Raw genomic sequence first — 23654 nt, forward strand, 5'->3', positions numbered from 1 at the left:
TTCTCAAATCAAAATAGTATATATTTTAAAATATTATGCCTTGAAATTTATTATTGTTTTAAAATTATTGACGCTCATAATTTTTTAGGTCATTGATGAAGAGCAAGATGAACAAAATACAGCATAGCATGTAGGATGCAACATATTAACTACAAGTATCAAATGCTGCCTTACATGATAAAATAATTCGATTTTAGCAATGGTTTGGTGAATCCAGTTCGGTGAACAATCAAAACATATTTTTAATCTAAGAAAAGTTTTTAATAATGGAAATTTATTTACCTTCTGAGTTAAAGTATTAATATCTAGTCACATTATATTGTTAGTAACTCATATTGTAGAATATAATGCCATGTCAATGTGCTATCTTTTGTTGTGTATAAATAATTTTTAACACAGTTATGATTATATACATTTTTAAACAGTTTTAGTCGTTAATAAAGATTATTATAAAACATGATGAATATTAATTTTTTTTTATATTCTTGTGAAAGTTTTATTTATTCTTTACTTTTCCAAATACAAAGTATACTAGAAATCATTGAAATTATAATAATTAAAAGATTGAATCTCCATGTTTTAGACCTCTCTGAGTTTGAAAAACACATTTTTGTAATTATGTCTCCCTGTGAAGTTAATTAGAGGGTTGAAATTTATGTGATCTAAGAAAAGTTTTGTAGATTTTTATAAAATTTTGTTTGTAACATATCTAAGAGAAGTTTATCTGAGTGCATGTGAATATGGTACTCAAAAACAAAAATAAATGTTTAGCATCTTGAAAAATGCTTAAATTAGAAAATCATTTTCAAGTACCTTAAAAGTACTTAATTTTGAAAATAAATCCAAAATTTTCTTAAGGAGTGCAAAGAAAATATTCTTCTTTTTGAACTTTGAATACAATTAATAAAAAGTATTGTCATAAAGTTTTGTTTACTGGATGTATTAAGAAATGAATACTAGATTCATCAAGATAGAAAACTTATAAAAGAGAAGAATCCAGGATGAATCGATTCAGGTTGTTGAAATCAATTCAGGGTTCAATGCATATTAATAATTTTGTTTCAGTTCCTCCTTTTTTTCAACAATTGGCACCATCTATTAAAATACTGGAGTGGCTATTCTGAAGAGGTAGTATGAAATACGGATTATTCTGCTCATACATTTATTAAATTATTTCAACTCTTAAAAGGTTCGACTTCTTTAATTTTTAGTGATTTAGATGGTGAAGATTTTATTTAGTTATGCCTGGTGAATGTCTGTATAATCCTTAATGGATTGTTAACAAGAGTGAGGTTTGAATTTGCCCCACAAAAGACAAAGATCTTCCCAACAGAGGGAAGGGCTGTAATGATGATTCTCCCAATTTTAGAAAGATTTTTATGTATCTACTAGTTGAATAGCCCATTGTGTGAACTAGCTATTAATATATAACCAAAATCTGTAGAGATTTTATTTTTGTATTGAATATTATTCTGTTTGTTTCAATTTCAGAGGTGCGAAAATTGAAACAAACCCACCATTGATAAAGTTAGTTTAAGTTAAAATAATTCTATTTCCTTAATTAGATCTATTTTAAACTTACTAAATTTCAAACAAAATACAAAATAAGGATTCTGTGGTTAAATTATGTCTCTGAATTTAATTTCAGTAATTTTTTACTATATTTATTACAAGTAAGACTGTTAGATAAGATATAATTAAATAGATAGTGTAGTTTTGCATCTATTCCCAAATATCCGAAGGTGCATTTCATGTTACAAAATATAATATTACTACACAGAAATACCCACAAAAGGTGAACAATATATTTTAGAAATATATAGGATAAACCTGCTCATAATGATAATAGGTCTTAATGATATTAATGCAGCTGAATTTTTCTTTTTACATACAATTTATCACATTTTTTTTTTTTTTTAAATTTTGTAATGCAAATCTACTTTTTTTGACTTGTGACTATACATTCTAAAGATCACAGGGCATTACAATCTACTCTAAAACATGGCAGTGCACACATAATTTTTAGTAATTCGAAATGTACTAAAGCATTTTGCATGCACATGTTGATATTGGTAGAGTGCAAGAAGCAATTCATTTCACAAAATGCATTAGCAATACCAGAAATGATTTTATCATGGTGATCATTTTTACACATAGGATGCAGTTCAAATTCTTTTGACTGGCCTAGAGTGCTCTAATTTGATTTAATCCCACAGCTATATTGCTGACCCTGATTTAAATCTGTTAGACAGCCATAAATTGTTATTGCTTGCAAATTATGAATGATGAAATGAATTGAATTATGAAAATAAAATAGACTTTTTACAATATATTGATTTGAGAGTTGAAGAAAAAAATTCAAATTCTTAACTAGTATGAAAGTTTATCTAAATTTAGTCAATGCAACAATTCAGTGCAGTTAAAAATTTCACAGTCTTTTTGATGAATTGTGAGCTTTTCATGAGTAAGACTAAAAATTAAATATTAATGATTCTGAAAAGAACGATTTTTTTTTTTTTTTTTTTTTTTTTAAACTCTTGCAATGAACGTTGAAACGAGTCAAATACTCAACATTTTGAAACTTGCATTCTTCGTTCAGCAAATTTCAAAATATTAATATAAGTATGGACAGGTAATAAGGAATAATTGTCACTAAGAAACAGTTGATAATTTTTTATAATTGGTATTTTTGAAATAGGTTTTAAGTGTTTATGGTTTTTCTTCTTTTACCTTAATATAAAAATATTAAGTTATTTTACTCAATTTGGTCATGGTTATCAATTGTTTGATATTATTAAAATTCTGAAGTTATTGTATTTAGTGGCAATTATTGTAAATCCAACTTTAATCTCACAGATATGATTCCTCATATTATTTACTACTCATTATTTTATAGTTTATCAAAGTAAGAATTAAATGAATTAGAACATAGGAGTAAATTAAAATTTTTTAAAATATAGTTACAGGGAAAAATAAAATTTCACTATGCATAATTTTTTTTTAGTTTAATAAATTTTAAACTCAAAGCTTTTCCCAAAGGAAAAAAAAACTGTTTAAATAATGTGGAAATATAAGGATTAATAATAAAAATTTTGGATCGTATTTACACACTCTTATTTTGTTCATTTAACAGCACAGGTATAGGCATAACTTTCTCAATCATTATGTTTCTTCCAAATTAAAGTTTTAAAACCTGGTAAATATTCATCTTTTAAAAATTTTGTATTAATTAATTAATATTGCTAACTTTAATACTAGTTTCAATAGTATATAATGATGAAAGTGCAGTACAATACTAAACTGTTTTCGTTTTCCAGCTGAGATTTTAAGCAGAGTTCTTAAAATGACCTTTGTCCTCATATGCATGTTAAATAACATTAAAATTTTAAAATGTAATGTTTATTTCCAGCACTTTGTACCAGTATATGGTAGTTTGGTTATTTTAATACTGTGTTCCACTGTCAGTGTATAGTTTTAAAATATAATAATATTAGTTATTATAAAGAATGGACATTCATTAAAATTATTTGAATTGAAATATAAAGCTACCTAGTGATCCTTGAGCTTACTAACCTTTCAATGCATGACTTTTTCAATTTCAAAATAATAATAAAATAAAAAAATGTTTTGACATTTGTAGTTTACATATGACTACAGAAAAATATACATATAAAAAAATCTATTTTAATAATTCTAAAATAAATCTTCTACTCTTAAGAAATATTTATTCATTATTAACATAAAAAATAAATTATGCATCAAATTTGATACTGTATGCTATGAAGAATTAAAATAAAACATATTTGGCAAGTTTATGTATAAAATAACTTTAAGTGTTTAGGAAAATATAAAGGGTAAAGCAGCAACACTACAGCTTTTATATGTTCTCCAGACACTAAACCTATCTTTCTTTTCTTTGTTCTATTTCTCATGTTTAAATACCTGGAATGAAATACCAAAAAAAAAAATGTTGTAATGGTAAGAATATTATAAAATACCATAAAAAGATATAAAATCTATGTGGAAAAATTAATAAATTTATTTTTGCTATCATTCAAATCTCTGATAAAAGAAAACTGCAAGGCTATTAAGAGTGATAAAACTTACTTTGCAAAGCATATATTTGCTTGAAACAAATTATATATGCAACAATGTTCTCCTTTCATTCTGTAATGCTGTATCCGATTGACATAGCTAGTAACAAAATAAATTTTATGACTACATAATGTGAATTAAGATTATTCATTTTCACTTGGTAGAACAATTAGCTTTACTAGTAAAATATTATTCATTCAAAAATAAAGAAACTGAACTCACTAAAAAAGAAAACTGAATTACAAATCCAAAATTTTACTTTTAACATATAAATTCACTAATAAAAAATGTAACTGATGGTTCTAATTTTCCTCAAAAACGACTGATAAGATTTTAAATAAATTCAAGATAATGTTACCATATAAAATGAATTTCACCTCATGTAACACTGTGCCTCACACTTTCTCATAAAAATATTGAAGAGTCTCAATATGATTTTTAAAAATCTTAGTATGTTTCATTTTTTACTGTCTAATAAGGCAATACTTTCGGTTTGGGAGTATGTTTTTGTTTGGATAAACTAAGAGTCCACATTTTTTTTATATCAAATCATAATGCCTATTAATAAATTCATGAGAAATTATTCAATTTTGAACATTTTTATTGAAATAAATGTTGATAAGCTGGAAATCATATCCCTCAAAAATGTATTCAGAGTCAAATCTAACTTTTCTTTTAATTTCAAATAACTATAGAAGTAGATAATTACACTGTTCCTTTTAAAAACCATGTTCATTCATTCATTCTCTGGCCAAAGGGCATGGTTCTACTGGTCTTATATATTCTGAAAGCAAAGGATCATGGTATGCATGAAGCCTGTAGATTTTCAGCTCATAGAATATTCTCTCTTCCAAGGGAGTAAGATTCACTTCGAGATCTTCTAGAGTAGGGAGTTCAGGTAGAACTTGATCAGTAATACATTCCTTAACAAAATAAAAAGGAAAAATAAATATAATTATTTAAAATGTTAATAAACTTTTTTTAATGCATATGATTTTTAAAAATATGCTTTACCCTTTCCAATCTTTCCCAAGAAAGTTGTCTGTAACGAGTTAGCAACATTTCGCTCAAAATTAGCCTAGCCCTGTGAATTAAAAGTGGCATTTTAAATAATTTTTTATATCTGCATTGGATAATTTAAAAATTTGCTACATTTTATGATGTAACAGTAATGTTCAATTTTTATATCTTGTATTATAAAACAGCAGAAAATATTTACCAAAACGTAGCATCCAAACGGATGTCTAATCTATAGTACATTCTTTCACGTGTTCTGTTCATAATTCGATGAAACCAATCCATGAGTTCTGAAAGTTCATATCGATGTGGTCTATAAAAAGGAAAGAATAAAGCTCAATTATTATTTTAAGATATAAATCTGGTGAAAACATAACTTTAATGAAATAAAACCAAGTTTTTCAATGATTAAATTTTCAGATGATGAAAAATTAAAAATGTCATTCAAATATGCCCTTTTTATAATTATTTTGGAACTATTTAGTAGAAATAAAAAAGAAATTTTCATCAAAATTATAAGTCTAAAAATATCACTTAAAAAGTATTGAAAATAGAAAAAAATAACTTTATTATTAATAGCAAATAAATAAAAATAGAGAGTAATTATTAGTATTTTAATAGGATGTGTTTTATTTATTATACCTAAAATAAATCTTTTTTAAATCAATTTATTTAACTTCAAATTCCTAAACACAGCAAGGCATGTAAATAATCAATTACTTAAATTTTAATTATGGAACTAATTGAATTATTTCATACAGAATAAAACAAATAGCTTAAAATGTGTTTTAACTTTTTAAAAATTCTACTTAATAATTTTAATGTGGGTGCAGCAAACACTACTGAAATCAAAACAAAAATTATAGCTTTTTTGTAAATGTTTAATGTTAAATTACATGAGTTAATAACTGTTATGAACTACAGATCATTCGAATAATGCAATGAGAATATTAATTTCACAAATTTTTGTATTAATACTAGAATCTTCCAAATTATAAAACAATCAATTCAAACTGTATTGTACAACCAGTTGATCTGCTCAAAATAACTATTAATAAAAATCATTACAACAGAGCTTACATTTTTTAAAGATTTTAAGATTTGATTTATTTACATCCACTTTTTATCAAAATAATATTTATCAAAAATATAGAATTTCCAACTTACTGACATAACTATGTAAGTACATGGTTTAAAAAACTATGTACAGATTTAAATTATAAAAAACATTTATACAACTGAATTATTTGTAGCTGGATATAATTAAATTATTATGCAACATAATGCAAAAGGTTATGCATCATAAATTCAATATGACTGGAATTCACTAATTGGATATTGTCAACAGTTGACATCTTTGCATTTTAGTATTTTATAAAATAGTCAAAAAAAAAGTATCTATTCTATAATTAATTCTTTGACTGAAAACAATATAACACTTTTGTGGCTGAAGCTAAAAATTAGGATTTTCATTAACAGTATACACACTGTAATCATCTAAGCAGATAAAAGTTACAAAATTGCCTCTTTTCATTAAAAATTATTTCTGGGAAGGAGATCTTAGTCAATTTTTTAAATCAATATACTAACCCAACAGCTTGAAATGTATGACCAGCAGCAGCAGGATCAAATATAGATTTAAGGATACCTTTTGCAACATCTGAATAGAAAACTGGTTGTTTAACAATACCAACTCCCTTATTCCACAAGGACATGGCACGCCAAGTTCTTCTCACTAGTAGAACATAAACAATAGTTAAAAGAGAATAGCTTCTTAAATTTTATTAACATTGTTTGTTTGTTTTTTCAGTATTATTATGTTTTGGAGTGGGAAGCATTATAATATTTTTAATATAATGAATTAATAAGATAGGGAATATGAATTCTGTTTGATTTAGTTGTAATTTAATTTTTAAAAAAAGTACTTCAAACAGAAACAAACCTATCCAATAATATTATACAGCCAAACCATTTTTTTAATGCATAATGTATTTGAAAGCATTTATTACTAGAAATTTTTAAATCCCAATTCTAATCAATAAGTACTTTTGTTTTCTTTGGTTATTATATTTCTAAAAATTTTCAAAAAGTTAAAGTGCAATGAAATCAAGATAAATTATATCTTTATTGTTGTAACATTTTGTGGATTGTTTTAATAGTGTATCAAAGGAACAAAAGAATTTTTAATAGATTATTTCATATGATAAAAATAAAGAATAGTAAAAGAAATTCCTTACTTTGATGCATATAATAATTTAAGAAGTGGTCTTGTTGGCCCCACATATCAGATGGACGAAAAATAATTGCATCTGGGAATTCTTCTCTTACAGCTTGTTCCCCACGCCACTAGAAAGTAGAGAGATTAAATTATATAACTGTAGAATTAATAATTTATATAATGTATATGATTTAAAAAATAAAACTTCGTTTTAAATTAAATTGTGCATTTTATAAAAATATGAGCATTTATTACATATTTAATTTACTTTCATCTCTCCTAATAATAAAGCTCACTATGTTTGTGTGTGCATTAGTACTCTACAGGCCAGTCCATTTGACCTATATATATCAAATTTGACACTATTTATATATCTTGAAGGGTGGGGATCGGAGGAATGTGTTCGACATTTTATTAGAATTTTAATTAAATATTAACCTGATATTACTTCCAAAATATGATTTAAAAAAATTTAATTTTTGTAAACTTTTTTAAACTTTAAAAAAAATTTCTTTTTAATGACAGCAATTAAAAAGTAATAAAAATGTTTCCTAAAATGCATTTTTTTTTGTCTAGTTTCCAACAATACTGCATTATTATCCTAAAATTCAAACTATTTTCATCATTTCATCAAATATTTAACTGCATAATTCTGTCCCATTACTAAAAACACAGAAAAAGAATTTTGTTTAATATTTGAGTAGTTTACAAGACAAATAAAAATATGAAGTTGCCATGTTGAAAATTTAGAAGACAGATGAAACGGATATTTAAGATTTTAATAGTGCTATAATGTCTTGAGATTGGTCTCCATTAAAAAGAATCAGGAACACAATAAACAGAACTTAAATAAATCGATTAAAATAACATGGTTTTAATGTCAAATAATTTGACGGAATCATGAGTATGAAATCAAATACAACCAATAATCCTGATGAACTAGATTGTCTAAGGCAACTAGCTTATTAATATATCATTCTATATTTTTTTACAGTTTTTCTTTAATTAATCTTACTTCTATAAACAGAGAATAGGATTTGATGATATATATATGACTTAATAAATAAATAATGTAATAAAATTATCTGTATTACAGATATTTCAAGATGCTGTATTTTTATAAGAATTAAAGCAGGTAACTGATACATATAACAATAGTATTTTCCAGTTTTAAGTTCCAAAACAGCTGATTCACAATAATTTTACATTTTCTTAAAACCTAAACATGTTAAATACTAACTTAGATGCATACTCATCACAATGATGATTATACATCTAAAAGTATAGTTAATTCATTTTAAAAGCTTATCTCTCTGAGTTGCAAATTATAACATCAAAATAAATTACCACTTTTAAAGATTTAGATCATATAATTTTATTACTTTTCTCCCACAAATGCAACTTTAAATAGATGTTCACCAAACATTAAAACTTTAAAAGTGCATCAGAGAAAAACACATATTAATTCTATAATTTCAATAGCATAAATTTCAATGAGAAATATACCTTTGAAGCTAAAAATTGAGAGCCTTTCCTTAAAATAACAGGTTTAGGCTTTTCACAAGCATTCAATGATGACATGTGAATGAGAGTCTGAACCCCACATTCTCTAGCAATGCGTGCAATGTTTCGAGCTCCAGTGACATGTACATCTTCAAAAGTAAAGTTGCTATAAAGGAAAACATAATTAAAAACATTTATAATTTAGATCATAGTTTATCATATCTACTTAACAAATTACTTTAATTTTAATATAATGAATATATTGATTATATTAAATTATGAATTTCCTATGGAAATAAGAAATTAAATAATGTGACTGAAATGATCGAGTTTTTACTTTAATCATTTATCTCACAGAATTATTTAGTACTTTCAATCCCCCCCCTCAAGAAAATCTACTAACATGTCACCCATTTTTCCTTTATACAATATTTTTTTTTTCTATTTAAAGAAGTATATTATTTAAAAAAAGGATGCAATTAAAATTTATGAAGTATTAATAAAATTACAAATATAAGGCATTCCATTTTTCATAAAGGAATAATAAATGCAAAAATATCTTACCATAAAATAATTCTGTTACATTATCTATTTCAAGCATGCACAATTTTATTTATATTTACTTCATGACAAAAATGCTGATTGTCATCATAAGTACAATTACAATGCTTTGTTTTAAAAAGATTTCATGTACATGTTTTGAAAATAATTTAATACTTTGCTGTTATTTTTTGAAAGTGTATAGCCTGCTTTATGCAAGAATGTCAAAAACTAACAAACTGAATGATTGACCATTCAATATATTATATACCCAAGAATTTGATAATAAACTTTTCACTTACGGTGTCTCAAATGGTTTGCCAATAAGATTGATAACAACATTTGAATGTCTCATTGCTTTATACAATGACTCTTCATCTTTGAGATGGAAGTGCTATATTAAAAAAAAAATGCATTTAATATAAAAGTAAACATATCAAATGTTAGACTTATAATTATAATCAAAATAGTTCAAATTGATAATAGATAGAAATTATTGGATTCATACTCATTTGTCTCCTCCTCCCCCAACTAAATAATCCATAATATGAATCCTATATATATTTTTTAATAATTAGTATTTTTGAATACAATATAATTTCATTACTATCAACTGCTATTTCGGATAATAAATTTGCATATATAAAATGAAAACTAATTTTATAGAAATGTTTGGATGACTCGATTTTTTTTAGAAATAGGTACTATGTTATTAATGCAATTCAAGATTTGTTTGAACTGTTAATTAACCATTATTATTTACTATCAATTAACCAATTATTTATTAACCATGGCTCTAATAAATAAACATTTACTATTTTACTTCAAAATAAGACAATTGCTCTAATTTTCATCATTTAAATACCATAGCATTTTTAAATGCTGTAATTAAACCCAAATTAATAAACAAAGTATGCTTTTGTAGGTAATTTTGTAAGAAGTGAAAAGTTAGATTAAAATGCAAACATTCCACGGTTCAATTTAAAACTATATATGCAAGTAAAGCATCAAGCTGAAATAAATGCTTGCACTTAATTAATATTATTTTAAAAATTATGAAGTATCAATTAATACAAATTGTCATGTAGCTGTTATCAAGTAATATTTTGTAAGCATGCATACATTAACAGTGTACAAAAGTATAAAAAGGTTTTGATAATAAATTAACATAATTTGTAAAAGCAAAATTAAACCAAGTAACAATTACCATACAAAATGTCTAAGTACTTTTATTTCTAAATCCCTGGATTTTATTTCTTTTTAATTTTTAAAAACTTAGGAAACTTTATTATTTATTTAATGCATTAATTTTAGCTAATTCTATAGATTGAACTTGAGAAAACTCATTTGAGTACATTATGTGAAACATTTATTTTATTGATAGTATTTTTACAAAAATAATGTCATAAAAGGGTATATCAAATGCATGTAAATGCCTTCAAAAATATAAATAAATATTTGAGACTCACTGTAAACAGTATTTGACCCAAATCACCACTCATTTTCAACCTAGTAACTAAATATGGATCTCCTCTATATGGAATAATCACTTGAGTTCCATTTTTTCCTAAAATAAATAAATATGCATACATTTAATTAACTAATTCTTACATAATCTTTTAAAAATATTTAATAAAACTTATGACAAATGTATCATCAGAATTCTATACTTAAAGTAAGAAAAGAAAAAAAGAGAGAAATCTCAGAAAGACCAAAAGAAGCAACAAACAATGAAATTTACTACAACATAATTTAATAAATTACAAAAATTTAATTTAAGATTTCCGACTTGAAAAAGATTATTATTATTCATAATTAAGGATATGAATGCGTGATATTTTACAGTTTTTTTCGCAACAATTAAATGGCACATTCAAAATATAAAAAGTTTTAAACAAATTCAACAATATAATTCAGCTCAAAATAATTTCTTTTAAATTTAACATTCTTATTTAAAAAATGCAAAAAGGTACAAAAGTTTCTGTATTAAAATATTATTACAAATATAATCAAACAAAAGATTAATTGTCAAATCAACGGTCTCAAGAAAATCACATTATTGATATAGTGAGTGTGTACATGTATAAATGTATGTAATAATTTCAAATTAGACTATGTTCTAAAAGTAATTTCCAAACTCCAGTTTCACTGCCACTTCTAATTACATAGACTATTCATTTTCTAATGAATTCAAAATGTTAAGTGGACAAATTCAATTCCAAAATTATATATGCTCAGAATATTTTTCCACAGTCTCTACTCTCTCCAATCATCTGGCTTCTTATTCGGTTCACTACACTGCTCTTGCATGGTTTGGACAAAAATATCTTGGCAAAAGATAAAACCAGACTTTTTCTTAGATTAGAAAGAATAAAATATGTTAAAGAACACCATGACTGTTTCTTTAAAGCAAGATTTATACAAATATATATCCATCTATTTGCAAGTTTAAAATCATGCATGTAGAAGGAAACAAGCTAATATATGAACTATTATATATATTTTTTTTTAATTTAGAAATTTCACTTTACATTTAAGGTATGAAATTTAATGAACTTTTTAAAAGAGTTCAAATATTTGCATAATGCTTCATTTTATGTATTTTATATATATAAGACCTATGTATTATCATACAATTAAAAATTATCAAAATAGATAAAAAAAATCTGTAATTTTTAGATTTTTTTTCCCCTTGATTACTTTAAGTATTCTAGAATGCTCTCATCATTCTTGGTCTTCCAGTCAGCTACACTGCACACATATTGAATTCCTTCAAGAAATTCTTTAAAAGAATATACAAGCAAATAAAACTGGGAACAAAAATCACCTGTCATTATTGCATTATAAAATATAAGATATAAGGAAATTTAATTACATCTCCATTTATCTTTAACACGTCTTTTATAAAGGATGCAAGTAATTGTTTTCAGCACTTTTAAAATGAAATATAAATAAATTCTAATATTTAAAAAATATTAAACTAAATTTCATATTTATCACTTTTTTTTGTTCGTTTGTTTGTGTGAAATTCTTAAATCACAATATTTTAAACAGTTAAAGAAAAGGCAAAACAAGAAAGAAATTGTCTAATAAAATATAGAATATATCTAAGAAAAGGAAATACTATACCTAATTGATTAACAACAGCACGGCCTAGAAACCCAGTAGCACCAAACACGGTAGCTACTTTTCCACTGAAAGATGATCGACCTCCTGTACCTCTTTTCAAACTATAATAATCTGATTTAACTTTAGGAAATTTCTTATCTTCTGTTTCTACAACATCAGTGCTTGCAAATCTTGCTGGTGTCTGTCTTAAGAATATAACCTGGATTGGTGAAGCTATTAAAAATTATAATAAATATATAAATCTGAATGAAAAAAGTAGAATCCACTATAGATTTTAATGATTAAGGTTCTAAACAAAATTCAAAGCATAAAACTAAAAAATTAGCACTGTTATTTACATTATGGAGCTTCTTAATTTTATTTAAGTATAATATTTTTTAGTAAAGTAGTATTTTATTAAAGTAATAAACGCTCTATATTGATATTATAATGCTTTAGGTTTTTTTAAATCATATTTTGTGTAATAACAAAAATATGTATGTTACAAGCAAAGTTTGAAATCTGGCTCAGTTGGCAATGTTTGAAATGATTAATAATTTGCATATTTTCTAGGCATTTTATAGAATGTCAGATGATCACTTTAATTTCTATAAGGAATAAAATTAAAGGAAATTCTAAATAAAATTATTTCCTCTCTTGATGTTACAAATAGATTTATATTTTGTTCAATTTTCTTAATATAAAAAAAGCATAAATTTTATTTTGTTCAGTTTTACTTTTTTTACATAAATAACATTCATATTTTTGTGAAATGGATATTTTTTAATCAATAGCCTTATCATGATTTCCCCCCCCCCCCATACTTTATCTAAATAGCATTTGTCGATCTGTAGAATGCCTGGATATCATATGCAATGCTCAGAGAAAGTATATAATAATTCTCACACATAGCCTTATCATCACATTCACACATTTTAATGGAAAATGATAAGCTTTCTATAAATTGGCTAAGTATTCTATAGAATGGCAACATCTCATATGTTCCAATAACATATATAGAAGTCTGTTATACAACTGTGATACTTAAATGCATTGTTTTTAATTTTTTAATATTCTGTTCAAGTAAATCAACAAATTTCCTTTATTATATATGCATTTAAAATTCAATTATGAATGACTCTAATAATTCTATATATGCAGGGTGTGCAATTATGTGTGTACTGAGAAACTGCTGAAAAAATTAAGTACTTTTAAGCACTTTCTGAACACCTTCGCTAAAAATATTAAGCACCTTTGTATATGTATACATACCTAAACCTGCATATTTTCTATTTTATAATAATGAATACTTTTTATTGAAAAAAAATTTTTTTATTCATTTTAAATGCATATATTTTTAATATTTATATCTTTATTTATATAATGTTCTTTTGTAAAACTACTGATTTTTTTTGACAAAAATATAAAAATGAGAAAATTGTCAATATCCAAAAATTAAGTCAACTTTTATAAGATTAACAATAAAGATCTGCAATCTTTTTCAGCCTTTCTTTAACAAATTACTAGTATAGAAGCACACATCATTTCTAAAAATGGCGATAGTGATGTAGAAGTTTGGTATGGCCAAACATTTTGTAAATTATTTTTATATATGCAACAACAAATAAGATTTGACATGACTGGAATGGAAAGTGTAAATTCCCTTCTGCACTAACTCACAATATTCAGTAATTTTATTTGCTGTCTTTTAAAGGTAAAAACTAAACCATTTCAGAATGACTACAATCACAGGCAAAACTGCCATGAAATTGGACATAAACAATGTCACATTCTGAATGATTTTTTAGATCATTCCTTTTTTAACAGAAAAGACTATCAGTATTTAGAAATGGTTAGACTATAAAAAAATTATTTTATCACTTCTGACATTTAATAAAAACCTTTTTGGAATCTTTAATATTCTGAAGATTTAATAAAAACTTACATACAAAAAAATCTTATTTAAATTTTTTTTTTTAATTACAGTAAAACTTGATTATATATTTTAGGAAAAAATGAAAATGCTTTAACAGTCCTAGTTTTCAGAAATAACAGAAAGCTAATTCATGAAGTTAAAAAAGATAATGATTATGATCATTTTTATTTAACAGAATTAACTTTATATGGCACTCAAAATTATAATCAAATAATATTGATTACAGTATTATAACTTTAGGTTGTTTCTTATAAATAAAAACAAACAAAGCTCTGAAAACAAGTCAGTTGAGTTCACAAAGCATTTAGCGAATCAGCACTGGCATAAGTTTTATTCGTTTTTGTTAAAATATTACTTTACATACTTTGGAAAAAATTGGTCACTTTTTGTATTGTTGGCATAAGCAATGAATTTAGCAATAATATGTAGTTTGTTAACACTGTTTTAAGACTTATTATATTAAAAAATAAATTAGTTAAGAATTTTAACACTTTTGAATATACACAAAGTTATGTTCCCAGAAAATAAACTGAATGGCTGCAACGACTGCCCAAACTAAATGTCACATACGTATAAGATTGCTATTAAATGCATTATTATAAAAGATTTAATTTCCGATACGCGTTTTCTCTACTTCGTGCTACCTTCATAATATTTAGTCTACTTTTTAATTTACGAATTCAATTTACAACGCATTTGCAATTAGAAAGAATTTAAAATACCATGTAAATGCAAACGTCAATTCGAAACTATCGTTTTAGATATCAAAATTGAAAATTAAGATTGGTTCTTTCAAGTTCTAAACTTTCATAAATAGAAGCACAGACTCATATATGATTAACAGCAACATTAAAATTTCTTATATAAAAAAAAAATCATTTTTTTAAGTTTAAAAAAGAAAGCAGACTGATCACTCTGTACAAATTTATGTAATTGCAAAAAAATAAAAATTTCTAGAATACAATTGTAAAACGCTCGTTGGAAATAGTTCTCCTGATAAGTTTTATATAATGAAATTGATTATAACATTTTCAATTTTTAAAAATAAACTCACTAGTTTTAGGTAAACGAAACATAACCGATGCCATCGTGTTTACATTCGTCCATGCCCTTGTCAAAGTTTAGAGGTATATTGACTGAAGGAAAATAATGCTTTGCAAGTATCATAATATTTTTTCTTGATGAAAATTTATTGACTTATGCCTCCGAATTTTTCTATGTACAAATAATAAAAATTCATAAGTGAAAGAAAATAATTTTACATTCAGTATATTGACAATTATGAAAAAATCTGGCCATAGTTTTTATGTTACCAGTAATTGAACAACTCAACCAATTCATTACTACCTTCTTCAATCATTGGCAAGGTATGTTGCTGGGTTTGTGACGCGGCGTTGTTCATCACAGTAAATTTTTTTGTAAATTGGGAACTTTAAATTATAAAGGTAACAAATATTTTGATATTAAACATTTTGATTCTTCATTTATTGATGATTGTTATTTTAATAATAGTTTTAACACTTGTTATTCAACTTTTAAGCTGTAGAGCACGTGGCGCGGCATGATCGATAGGCCTAAATTTTTAACTACTTTTTTTATTAATATAAATATTTCGATTTATATTTTTTTACCATATTTGTCAATTGAACAATTCCATATTTATAAGTTGTAGAATTAATGCTAGCTTGTATAACTTTCCTGGGACGATAGAAAAATGGCACTTGCTGTGTACATTTCTACCCGGAATTTTAAAATTGAACATGTGGTGTAATCTACTTCGGGATATAAATTAAAAGACATCGTATTTATCCTATCTCAAATTCTTAAACTAATTAAGGATAAAATTGTTTTTGATGTGATGATAAATTTTATTGTGTATTTTATTTTCTATTATTTAAATGGTGCCATTTTGTTTTGACCCGATTTGATGCTTCATCTGATATTTACTATTTTAGACAAATTTTAATTGTTTAGTAATAATTATAATTCTTCGTGAGGAATTAGTTTTCAGAAATTCAACTTAATTTTTTGTTGCTCTTAAAGATTGAAAAATAGTAAAGTTTGTATTCCTAATGAGAAAATCCATTGATATATATTATTAGTTAGGCCTTAAAAATTATTGCGAGAGTGTAAGATCAACTCATAAAATGGATTGTTTCATTTTTATAGACCATGGGCCGTATTCCAACGGTACAAAGTAAAACTTATGTTACTCCTCGACGTCCCTTTGAAAAAGAACGTCTGGATCAGGAATTGAAATACATTGGTAAGTTCTTTACATTTTTTTAATATTAATAGTAGAGATGTTCTTCAATTTTGGTTAAATTGAAGATATTTGGATGTTCACATTAGATGAGGGAAAAGGCATATAAACCGTGCTTTTTTTTGCTGTTTTAATTATTGAATGGTTAAATAATTTGCTCCAATTTGTGTTACATCCAATTACATTTATTTGGAAGTAAATTTAATGTATAATAAATTTTAAATAAAATAGTTTTATTTAAAAATAAATTTTTTGTATGCATAATTTATATATCCAAAAAATAAATCTGATTAGATTATTTGATAAATGGAAACAATTATAATTACATCACAAATTATTTTAATATAATTATAGTTTCTTTTGCTCTTGAATTGAAATTTCTGCATATGACTTTTTTACTTACAATCCACAGTTTTTTAAATAAAAAAATTTAAATGAGTATACTTAAATAATTATTGTATCCTTTAACATTTCTTTTTTTTTTTTTTTTTTTAAGAAGGCAGTTGGTTCTTTTTGTTTGTTATTCAAAGTTTGGTGAAATTCAAACTTGACCACGCATTTACTGCTTGTATGGCATAAAAAGTTAATATTGTTTAGAATGTGAGCCTCATAATATCTTATATCTAAAGTAGTTTTATGTTGTATTTTTGTAAGAATGTTTTTTATTTTCTGTACAGCCAGTCAATGAAATTAAGATGCTAGTTTCAGTTGTTGAAAGAACACGAGATTCTAATATTTGTACTTGGAAAGTTTAGAGGATCTTTTGTTATAATTTATTACCTTTTTAAGTGGTTGTAAATAAAAGAAATTATGATGTGTGCTAATCTTATACGTTTAAATACTTTCTATCTTAAAGGTGATTTTGGATTAAGAAACAAAAGAGAGGTATGGAGAGTTAAATATACTCTAGCAAAAATTCGTAAAGCTGCTCGAGAACTGTTAACCTTAGATGAAAAAGATACTAGACGATTATTTGAGGGTAAGTTTTTGGAAATTTTGTGAACTTTCATATTGAATTTGATATGCTTAATAATTAAACTGCATATAATTGTATATATCCGTTATTCTAATCATTCTGAAAATTTGTAGGTAATGCCTTGCTTCGTCGTTTAGTAAGAATCGGTGTACTGGATGAGAGTAGAATGAAGCTCGATTATGTGTTGGGTTTGCGTGTTGAACATTTCTTAGAACGTCGCTTACAAACTCAAGTTTTCAAGCAAGGTCTTGCAAAAAGTATACATCATGCAAGAGTTCTTATTCGCCAGAGGCACATAAGGTAATATTCCAATGGCTAATGTTTTATGAAGGAATTAAAAATTTTATTCTATTAAACAATTTATCTGCAGTTATTAAGTACTGACTGCCTCGTGCAATTATCTGGTTCAATGGAAATATTGTGATTATATTTAACTTTAGTTAAATTATTGGGACATAACTTTCCTTGTGTAACTAATTTCTTTGAATTAAAAGTGTATTATTTTTTAATTAATTTGCATATGTTTTCTGTTCACTGTGGACATAAACTTTAAAGATGGAGACTAGTCTTAATAATATAAAATTGATTCTTTCTATTTGGATATGCTGTGTAGTTTTGTATCAAAATTTTATTTCATTCAATATTTCATTGAAAAAATTTTATGCAAACTGATGAATTAAAATCTACTTTTAAAAAATATTGATTTAAACTAATTCTGACTGTATTAATTAATATTAACATTTTTATCAGTATAATGTTAAATATGTGCATACTGTTTTTAGGGTTAGGAAACAAGTTGTCAATGTACCATCATTTATTGTCCGATTGGATTCGGAGAAGCATATTGATTTCTCTCTAAAATCTCCATTTGGAGGTGGACGTCCAGGTCGTGTTAGGAGGAAGAATATGCGTAAAGCACAGAGCAGTGGAGCCCCAGAAGAGGAAGATGAAGATTAAACTAAAATAGACTGTTTGTAATAAGAAAATAAACATTTCCCTTAAAAGTTTTTTTTTTATTGTTTATTTGTTGGTGAAAGTGAATGAGAAAATTATGTATGGTTTGAACTTTCAAAATAGAGGTCTTAAGTAATCGATGTAAAAAACTCCATTTTTTATATATATTATAGGTTTGGTCTAATCTTAAATCATACTTGCAAGAGAAGTATGTTTTGCTTACAGATTCTGTTAAACTAATCATTCTTTAGTTGATGCCCTAGTCTCCTTATATATTTAATGTATGTGTAAGGCCTTGGAATGATTTCCACTCTTATTAGTTGCTAGTAGGAAAGTTACAGTACACAAAATAAAGATATGAAGTTTTCAGTGTCCGTAAAGTCTTATTAATATGAAATCAATTATAACAACTCTGTAAATGTTTTAGTATAAAGCACATTTTTGTTTTATTTTTAATAATAAATGCATTGTGATTTTTTTTTCTCCTAACCTAAACAAAGTGGGGATCAGAATCATCATAACCTTAAATATACTATCTGTTCACTAGGGTTGCTTAATTTTCTCAATCTTACTACAGACGAGATTGGTTGTTTTTGTGTAAATAGTAAAATTTAATGTCAGTTTTGTAAAGATAGGTTTTCATTTGCATGGTATTAACTAAAGTTTGTTCAATGAGTTAAAATTGGGTTATATTTAAACAAAGAATACTGTTATGTTATAAGAATGTCTTTTGCTGTTAATTATTTTGAGAGATGGGGGGGGTAATGTTAATGTGCTTATATGTCATTTGAGTGAAATATATCTATACCATTTGATACGTTAAAAGCCCTCGTGACAAGCAGATTCAACATTTGTGAGCTTTGTACTTATAGGCGAAGATAATTTGTAGTGCAGAAAACTTGAAAATATCTCCTGATCTACCTTTTAAATTCTCTCAGACTAGGAGCAAGTGACATATTTGATTATACCATAAAATAATCTGATAATTATAGTGCATAAAAGAGAAGAAAAACAGTAGGCAACTAAGTTTTTAGCAAGTGTTCCAACATATCCAGCAACTATTATATCATTATCTTCACAATGCTAAACTGAACTTCATATAATTTGCAAGGATAGCTGCTGTTTATTTCAATAAATATTCCTATAGAGCAAGATTTCTAAAAAAAAAAAATCTATGGGTAACATAATGCTCTATACCTTACGAGTGTTTTCTTAAATGGCTGGCGAAGGTGCACCTATATAAAGTGGTTTCCATAAAAATAAGATATGAACAATAAAAGAGTATTTTTTTTTTCGCCCCAAGATTTATCTGTCATTCCATACATCTGAATTACCCAATTAGATATAGTAAATTAAGCATAAAATTAAATGTTACAATTTAAAATATAATTGGATGTGTAAAAGAATATGAAAAAACTACATTATAAAACATAATGATTGACAAATCAAAATGCATGTTATATGTTACTATTTTAGAAAGGTATCGTTGCTAAACAACATGAATAGTGTTAATTTTTACACTGCATCTAACTTTCATATAAACTGTTTCATTTTTTTTAAATTAAACTTTTATAAAAGGTTAAAACAAAAATGTATCAAAAACCTCCTGAGCAAGTTTTGTAAAGAAATTTAAAAAAGATTTTATCATATGCTTTCAAGATAAAGAGTTGGAACATTTTTACAGTTCATGATGCAGATATTTTTACTGAAACAAAGTGAACATTTATGCATTTGTTGTACGTTTGTGACCAAACTACTTGACTTAATGTTTCATGCAAATATATTTTTAGAGAGTAAGAATATACAATCCGGGGAGATTTTTTTGAAACTTATAAATTTTTATTAATAGAAAATGTCAAGTGTGATAAATTCTGAAGCTGTCATACAAAAATAAATTGTTAAAATTCAAAAATGTGTTTATTTGTACATAATGTTGATTTGCAACAATTTACGATTACAGTACAATTTTGAAAACTTTCTCAAGTGTCATAAAAAAAATACTTGAAATCCTAACAACTTTAAAATAACATTGCATTGCTAAGGTTGCATTTTGTATCAAAGATTTGAACGTCGGTATCAACAAGGTTGATAGGGAATCTTTTGGGAAAGCTTACTAATCAGATAAAATCCTAATCAAATTTTGGAAAAACTGGTAAGAAATTTGAAATAGAGCTTTGATGTACCTTCATTCATAAAATTTTGAATAAGTCCCAACATATGTGATGAGAATGACCAAACGAACCCAATCCTACTTTAAAAATATGAAAGATCTTTTAGCTTTGATTTAATCGGAAAAAAAAAAACAACGGAACATCTATATAGCTGTGTTGTTTATTATCGTATCTTCAACAAAATTGATGTTGGAAATGGCTATAGTCCACCTCAGTATTGTTGGCGCTCGACGGTAGAGTCGAAAATATCGAATTAGCAGGAAATGGGGAGGGCCATAAAAGCAAGCCGCAAATCAAGGTTTCCATAGTTGGCGCATTAACGGGGGGATTTGTCTCAAGCATTCAGTTAATTTTTTTTTCAGCTTCTATGATACGATATTTGTGAAAATAAAAAGTCGTGGCGAATGAAATAATACTACAGTTATATGGCTGAATCAATCATTTATCTTATGATTTAATTAATTAATTATCATATGATTAAGTTAATTCAGCATTACTATAATGAATCAAGATAGCTGGTATTTGCAGCTATCTTGATTCATTACAGTAATACTGAAACTTTAGTTTCAAACTTTATATAGATTCCCAGGAATTAGTGAGAGGAGGGGATGAGGGGTGACACCGCTCCCCCTAGATTTGGCTTCAAATCGGTAATATTTGAAAGGAACTCGAACGTGATATTTCATTCTGCAATATCGATGACATTTAGATAAATACAATTACATTGTTAAGAGAAAACAGTAAAATACTCGAGTATTCCGTGAAATACTCAACTACTTCCTTCTGAAAAGTAATTAAAGGTTTAAAAAAATGTGTTGCAACTTTATTGAAATAATTTAATCGAAAGAAAAAGCTGTTGCTTCTCCGATTTTTAGAAAAATCTTTATTGCCTTATATAATAAAATTCAATATTATTTAATCAAGTTTTACATTAGCCAGATGAAATTTCATGTTATTACGCATTAGCTTTCATACCAAATCATTTTTTCAGAGATATTTATGTCTTAATTCTATCAAAAACAAAGAATTTCTAATTTGAATATTAACAACCTAAAATATTTAAGCATCAAAAATATTTAAGCATCATTAGGACCGTCAATAGAGAAAGTTATATATACTGAAAACCCAGGATGCAAATCATGCAAAAAAAAAAAAAAAAAAAAAAAGCCACAAAGCTGATGAATGTTCAATTTTACGGTGTTCTAGTCGAAACACCGGTCGCTTCTGCAGCTCTTTTGATCCGTTGACAAAGTGGGATACTTAATTCGTTTTGAGAACATTCATTTTCAAAATATCTCAAAACATTCATAACTATTTTTCTTTCTTTGGAAACAATGCGATTCCCAGGCATTATGGCACTGATATTTAGATAGATTTAGATTAGAAATATAAGAAGTCGGAAAAGCACCAATAAACGCAAGGCACTCGCAAAGCCAATCGTAAACAAATAATGACGCTTCACGAAGGAAACTTCTTTCGCCAACGCATGATTATAGCAACCTTGGCTCGTCTTGTTTCCAACCGGTTTTGAAATGGACTCGTCTGAAGTCGAACGCCAACAATCGTGAGGAGGACTATAGTTATGATATATTTTTTTCTAATTGATTAATCGAGTTAATTAACTATTATCTCGAAATTTTTTCATTACGGAAACTGGGAGTTTTTACTAATTCAGTCAAGTTGATCTTTTTATTTGTGTATCAAATTTTTGTTCTGAAATACAGGGTGTCCGTAAGTAAACTCACATTTGCGAGAAGTTTGTATTAAATACTATGCAACATAATTTCGTGAAAATTGGATAATGGCATAATGAAATATTGGAAAGTTTACCTAGCAAAAAGATTAGTTTCAAAAACAACCACAAGAGAACATTTTTGGCATACGCAAATATAGTCATCCTGTGCTCGCACAGCAGGACAAGTGTTACAAAAATGCGATAGTCGATTCTCAGTCATGTTTCCATGTCAAGGATAATGACGTTTACTATGCAGGGACGTGCTTTATAAGTGAGATTGTTTAATTACAGCGGTGACTACGACTGAAGCTTTACAAAATTTTTATTCTTAGAAAAAAACTACGAAAAGTCCCAAGGACTAAAAGAAATGATTAAGAAATTTGAAGGAACAAGATCATTTGCCGTTCAGCCAAGAAAAGAACGATGGTGTAACACATGTAGTGATAATACAGCGACGCTAATGAAGAAAAACAGGATATTTCGTTTCATAGGTAGCACTAGTGTTCGACGCATTGCAGATAATGCTGTCCAGTTTCTATCCACGTTTCATAAGATTTTCTGAAAGGTGTTACGTTACTATTCCTATATACAGAGCCGACCATCTGGGAGGTGCGGCGGGTGCTATGCACCCGAGTCCCACGACTGAGGAGAACCCTACCATGATTAAGAATTAATATAGTATTCTGAACAATAATAGCGTTTACACGTACTGAAAGTATACAAGTTTGTTTCCACTTGGCTGGTTGAGCTTCGACTGACGCCGTTATTACACAATGATCGCAGTGATACCTATAAAAGGGAGGAAGAAGTTGATTTATGAATAAAGAAATCCCTTCAGACATGTTAAGACAGAGCGCTAGAGGTCGGAGCTGAAGCTGAGTTCAAATGGACTTGTAAATCATCAGCTATATACTTTTTTCTGCATCTAATGTAATATTTTTTATGCGTTCATCTATTATGTTTGTTTATATTAAGTTGCTCAAACAAAAAGCAAAACGAAGATAAATTAAACGGTCAACTCCTAGCAATGCACATTGCATTACTGCTTCACCGGCCATGACCGGAATGAAAATAATTAAGGAAGAAGTTTAAATGTAGCAGTCGGCGGATTTGAATATATAAGAAGTTCATAGTATAT

The 23654-nt window shown here is 26.4% G+C and overlaps 3 protein-coding genes across 5 annotated transcripts in view; 2 read left to right on the top strand and 1 right to left on the bottom strand.

Moving 5' to 3' along the window:
• The window catches only part of LOC129988725 (VPS9 domain-containing protein 1-like), a 34029-nt gene extending 33571 nt beyond the window's left edge, over positions 1-458 (top strand). The window contains exon 17 of the mRNA XM_056096993.1: positions 89-458. Within this exon, the coding sequence (XP_055952968.1) occupies positions 89-127 (39 nt within the window). The 3' untranslated portion in view covers positions 128-458. The remainder of the gene's footprint in view (positions 1-88) is intronic.
• Positions 459-3705: 3247 nt separating this feature from the next.
• Positions 3706-15548, bottom strand: LOC129989371 (NADH dehydrogenase [ubiquinone] 1 alpha subcomplex subunit 9, mitochondrial-like). 3 transcript variants are annotated; one of them, XR_008785762.1, is made up of 12 exons: positions 15472-15548; positions 12503-12715; positions 10843-10940; positions 9676-9767; positions 8837-8999; positions 7350-7458; positions 6703-6847; positions 5315-5425; positions 5110-5179; positions 4805-5018; positions 4108-4194; positions 3706-3942 (listed from the first exon to the last, which is right to left on the bottom strand). XR_008785762.1 is itself a non-coding variant. In XM_056097870.1 (11 exons), the coding sequence occupies exons 1-10, from the start codon at positions 15503-15505 to the stop codon at positions 4836-4838; spliced, it is 1218 nt and encodes a 405-aa protein (XP_055953845.1). In that variant the 5' UTR covers positions 15506-15548; the 3' UTR covers positions 3706-3942; positions 4805-4835. The 3 variants fall into 3 exon arrangements, 2 of the variants coding, with proteins under 2 accessions (XP_055953845.1, XP_055953844.1); XM_056097870.1 differs by lacking the exon at positions 4108-4194; XM_056097869.1 differs by lacking the exons at positions 3706-3942; positions 4108-4194 and having other exon boundaries at positions 4753-5018.
• Positions 15549-15744: 196 nt separating this feature from the next.
• Positions 15745-18663, top strand: LOC129989033 (40S ribosomal protein S9). The gene is made up of 5 exons (XM_056097343.1): positions 15745-15862; positions 16587-16683; positions 17537-17659; positions 17770-17956; positions 18439-18663. Exons 2-5 carry the CDS (start codon positions 16590-16592, stop codon positions 18611-18613), a joined length of 579 nt encoding a protein of 192 aa, XP_055953318.1. The 5' UTR covers positions 15745-15862; positions 16587-16589; the 3' UTR covers positions 18614-18663.
• The last annotated feature ends 4991 nt before the right edge of the window (positions 18664-23654 follow it).

This window comes from Argiope bruennichi, chromosome 10 (assembly GCF_947563725.1).
Source record: "Argiope bruennichi chromosome 10, qqArgBrue1.1, whole genome shotgun sequence".
Classification (NCBI taxonomy): domain Eukaryota; kingdom Metazoa; phylum Arthropoda; class Arachnida; order Araneae; family Araneidae; genus Argiope; species Argiope bruennichi.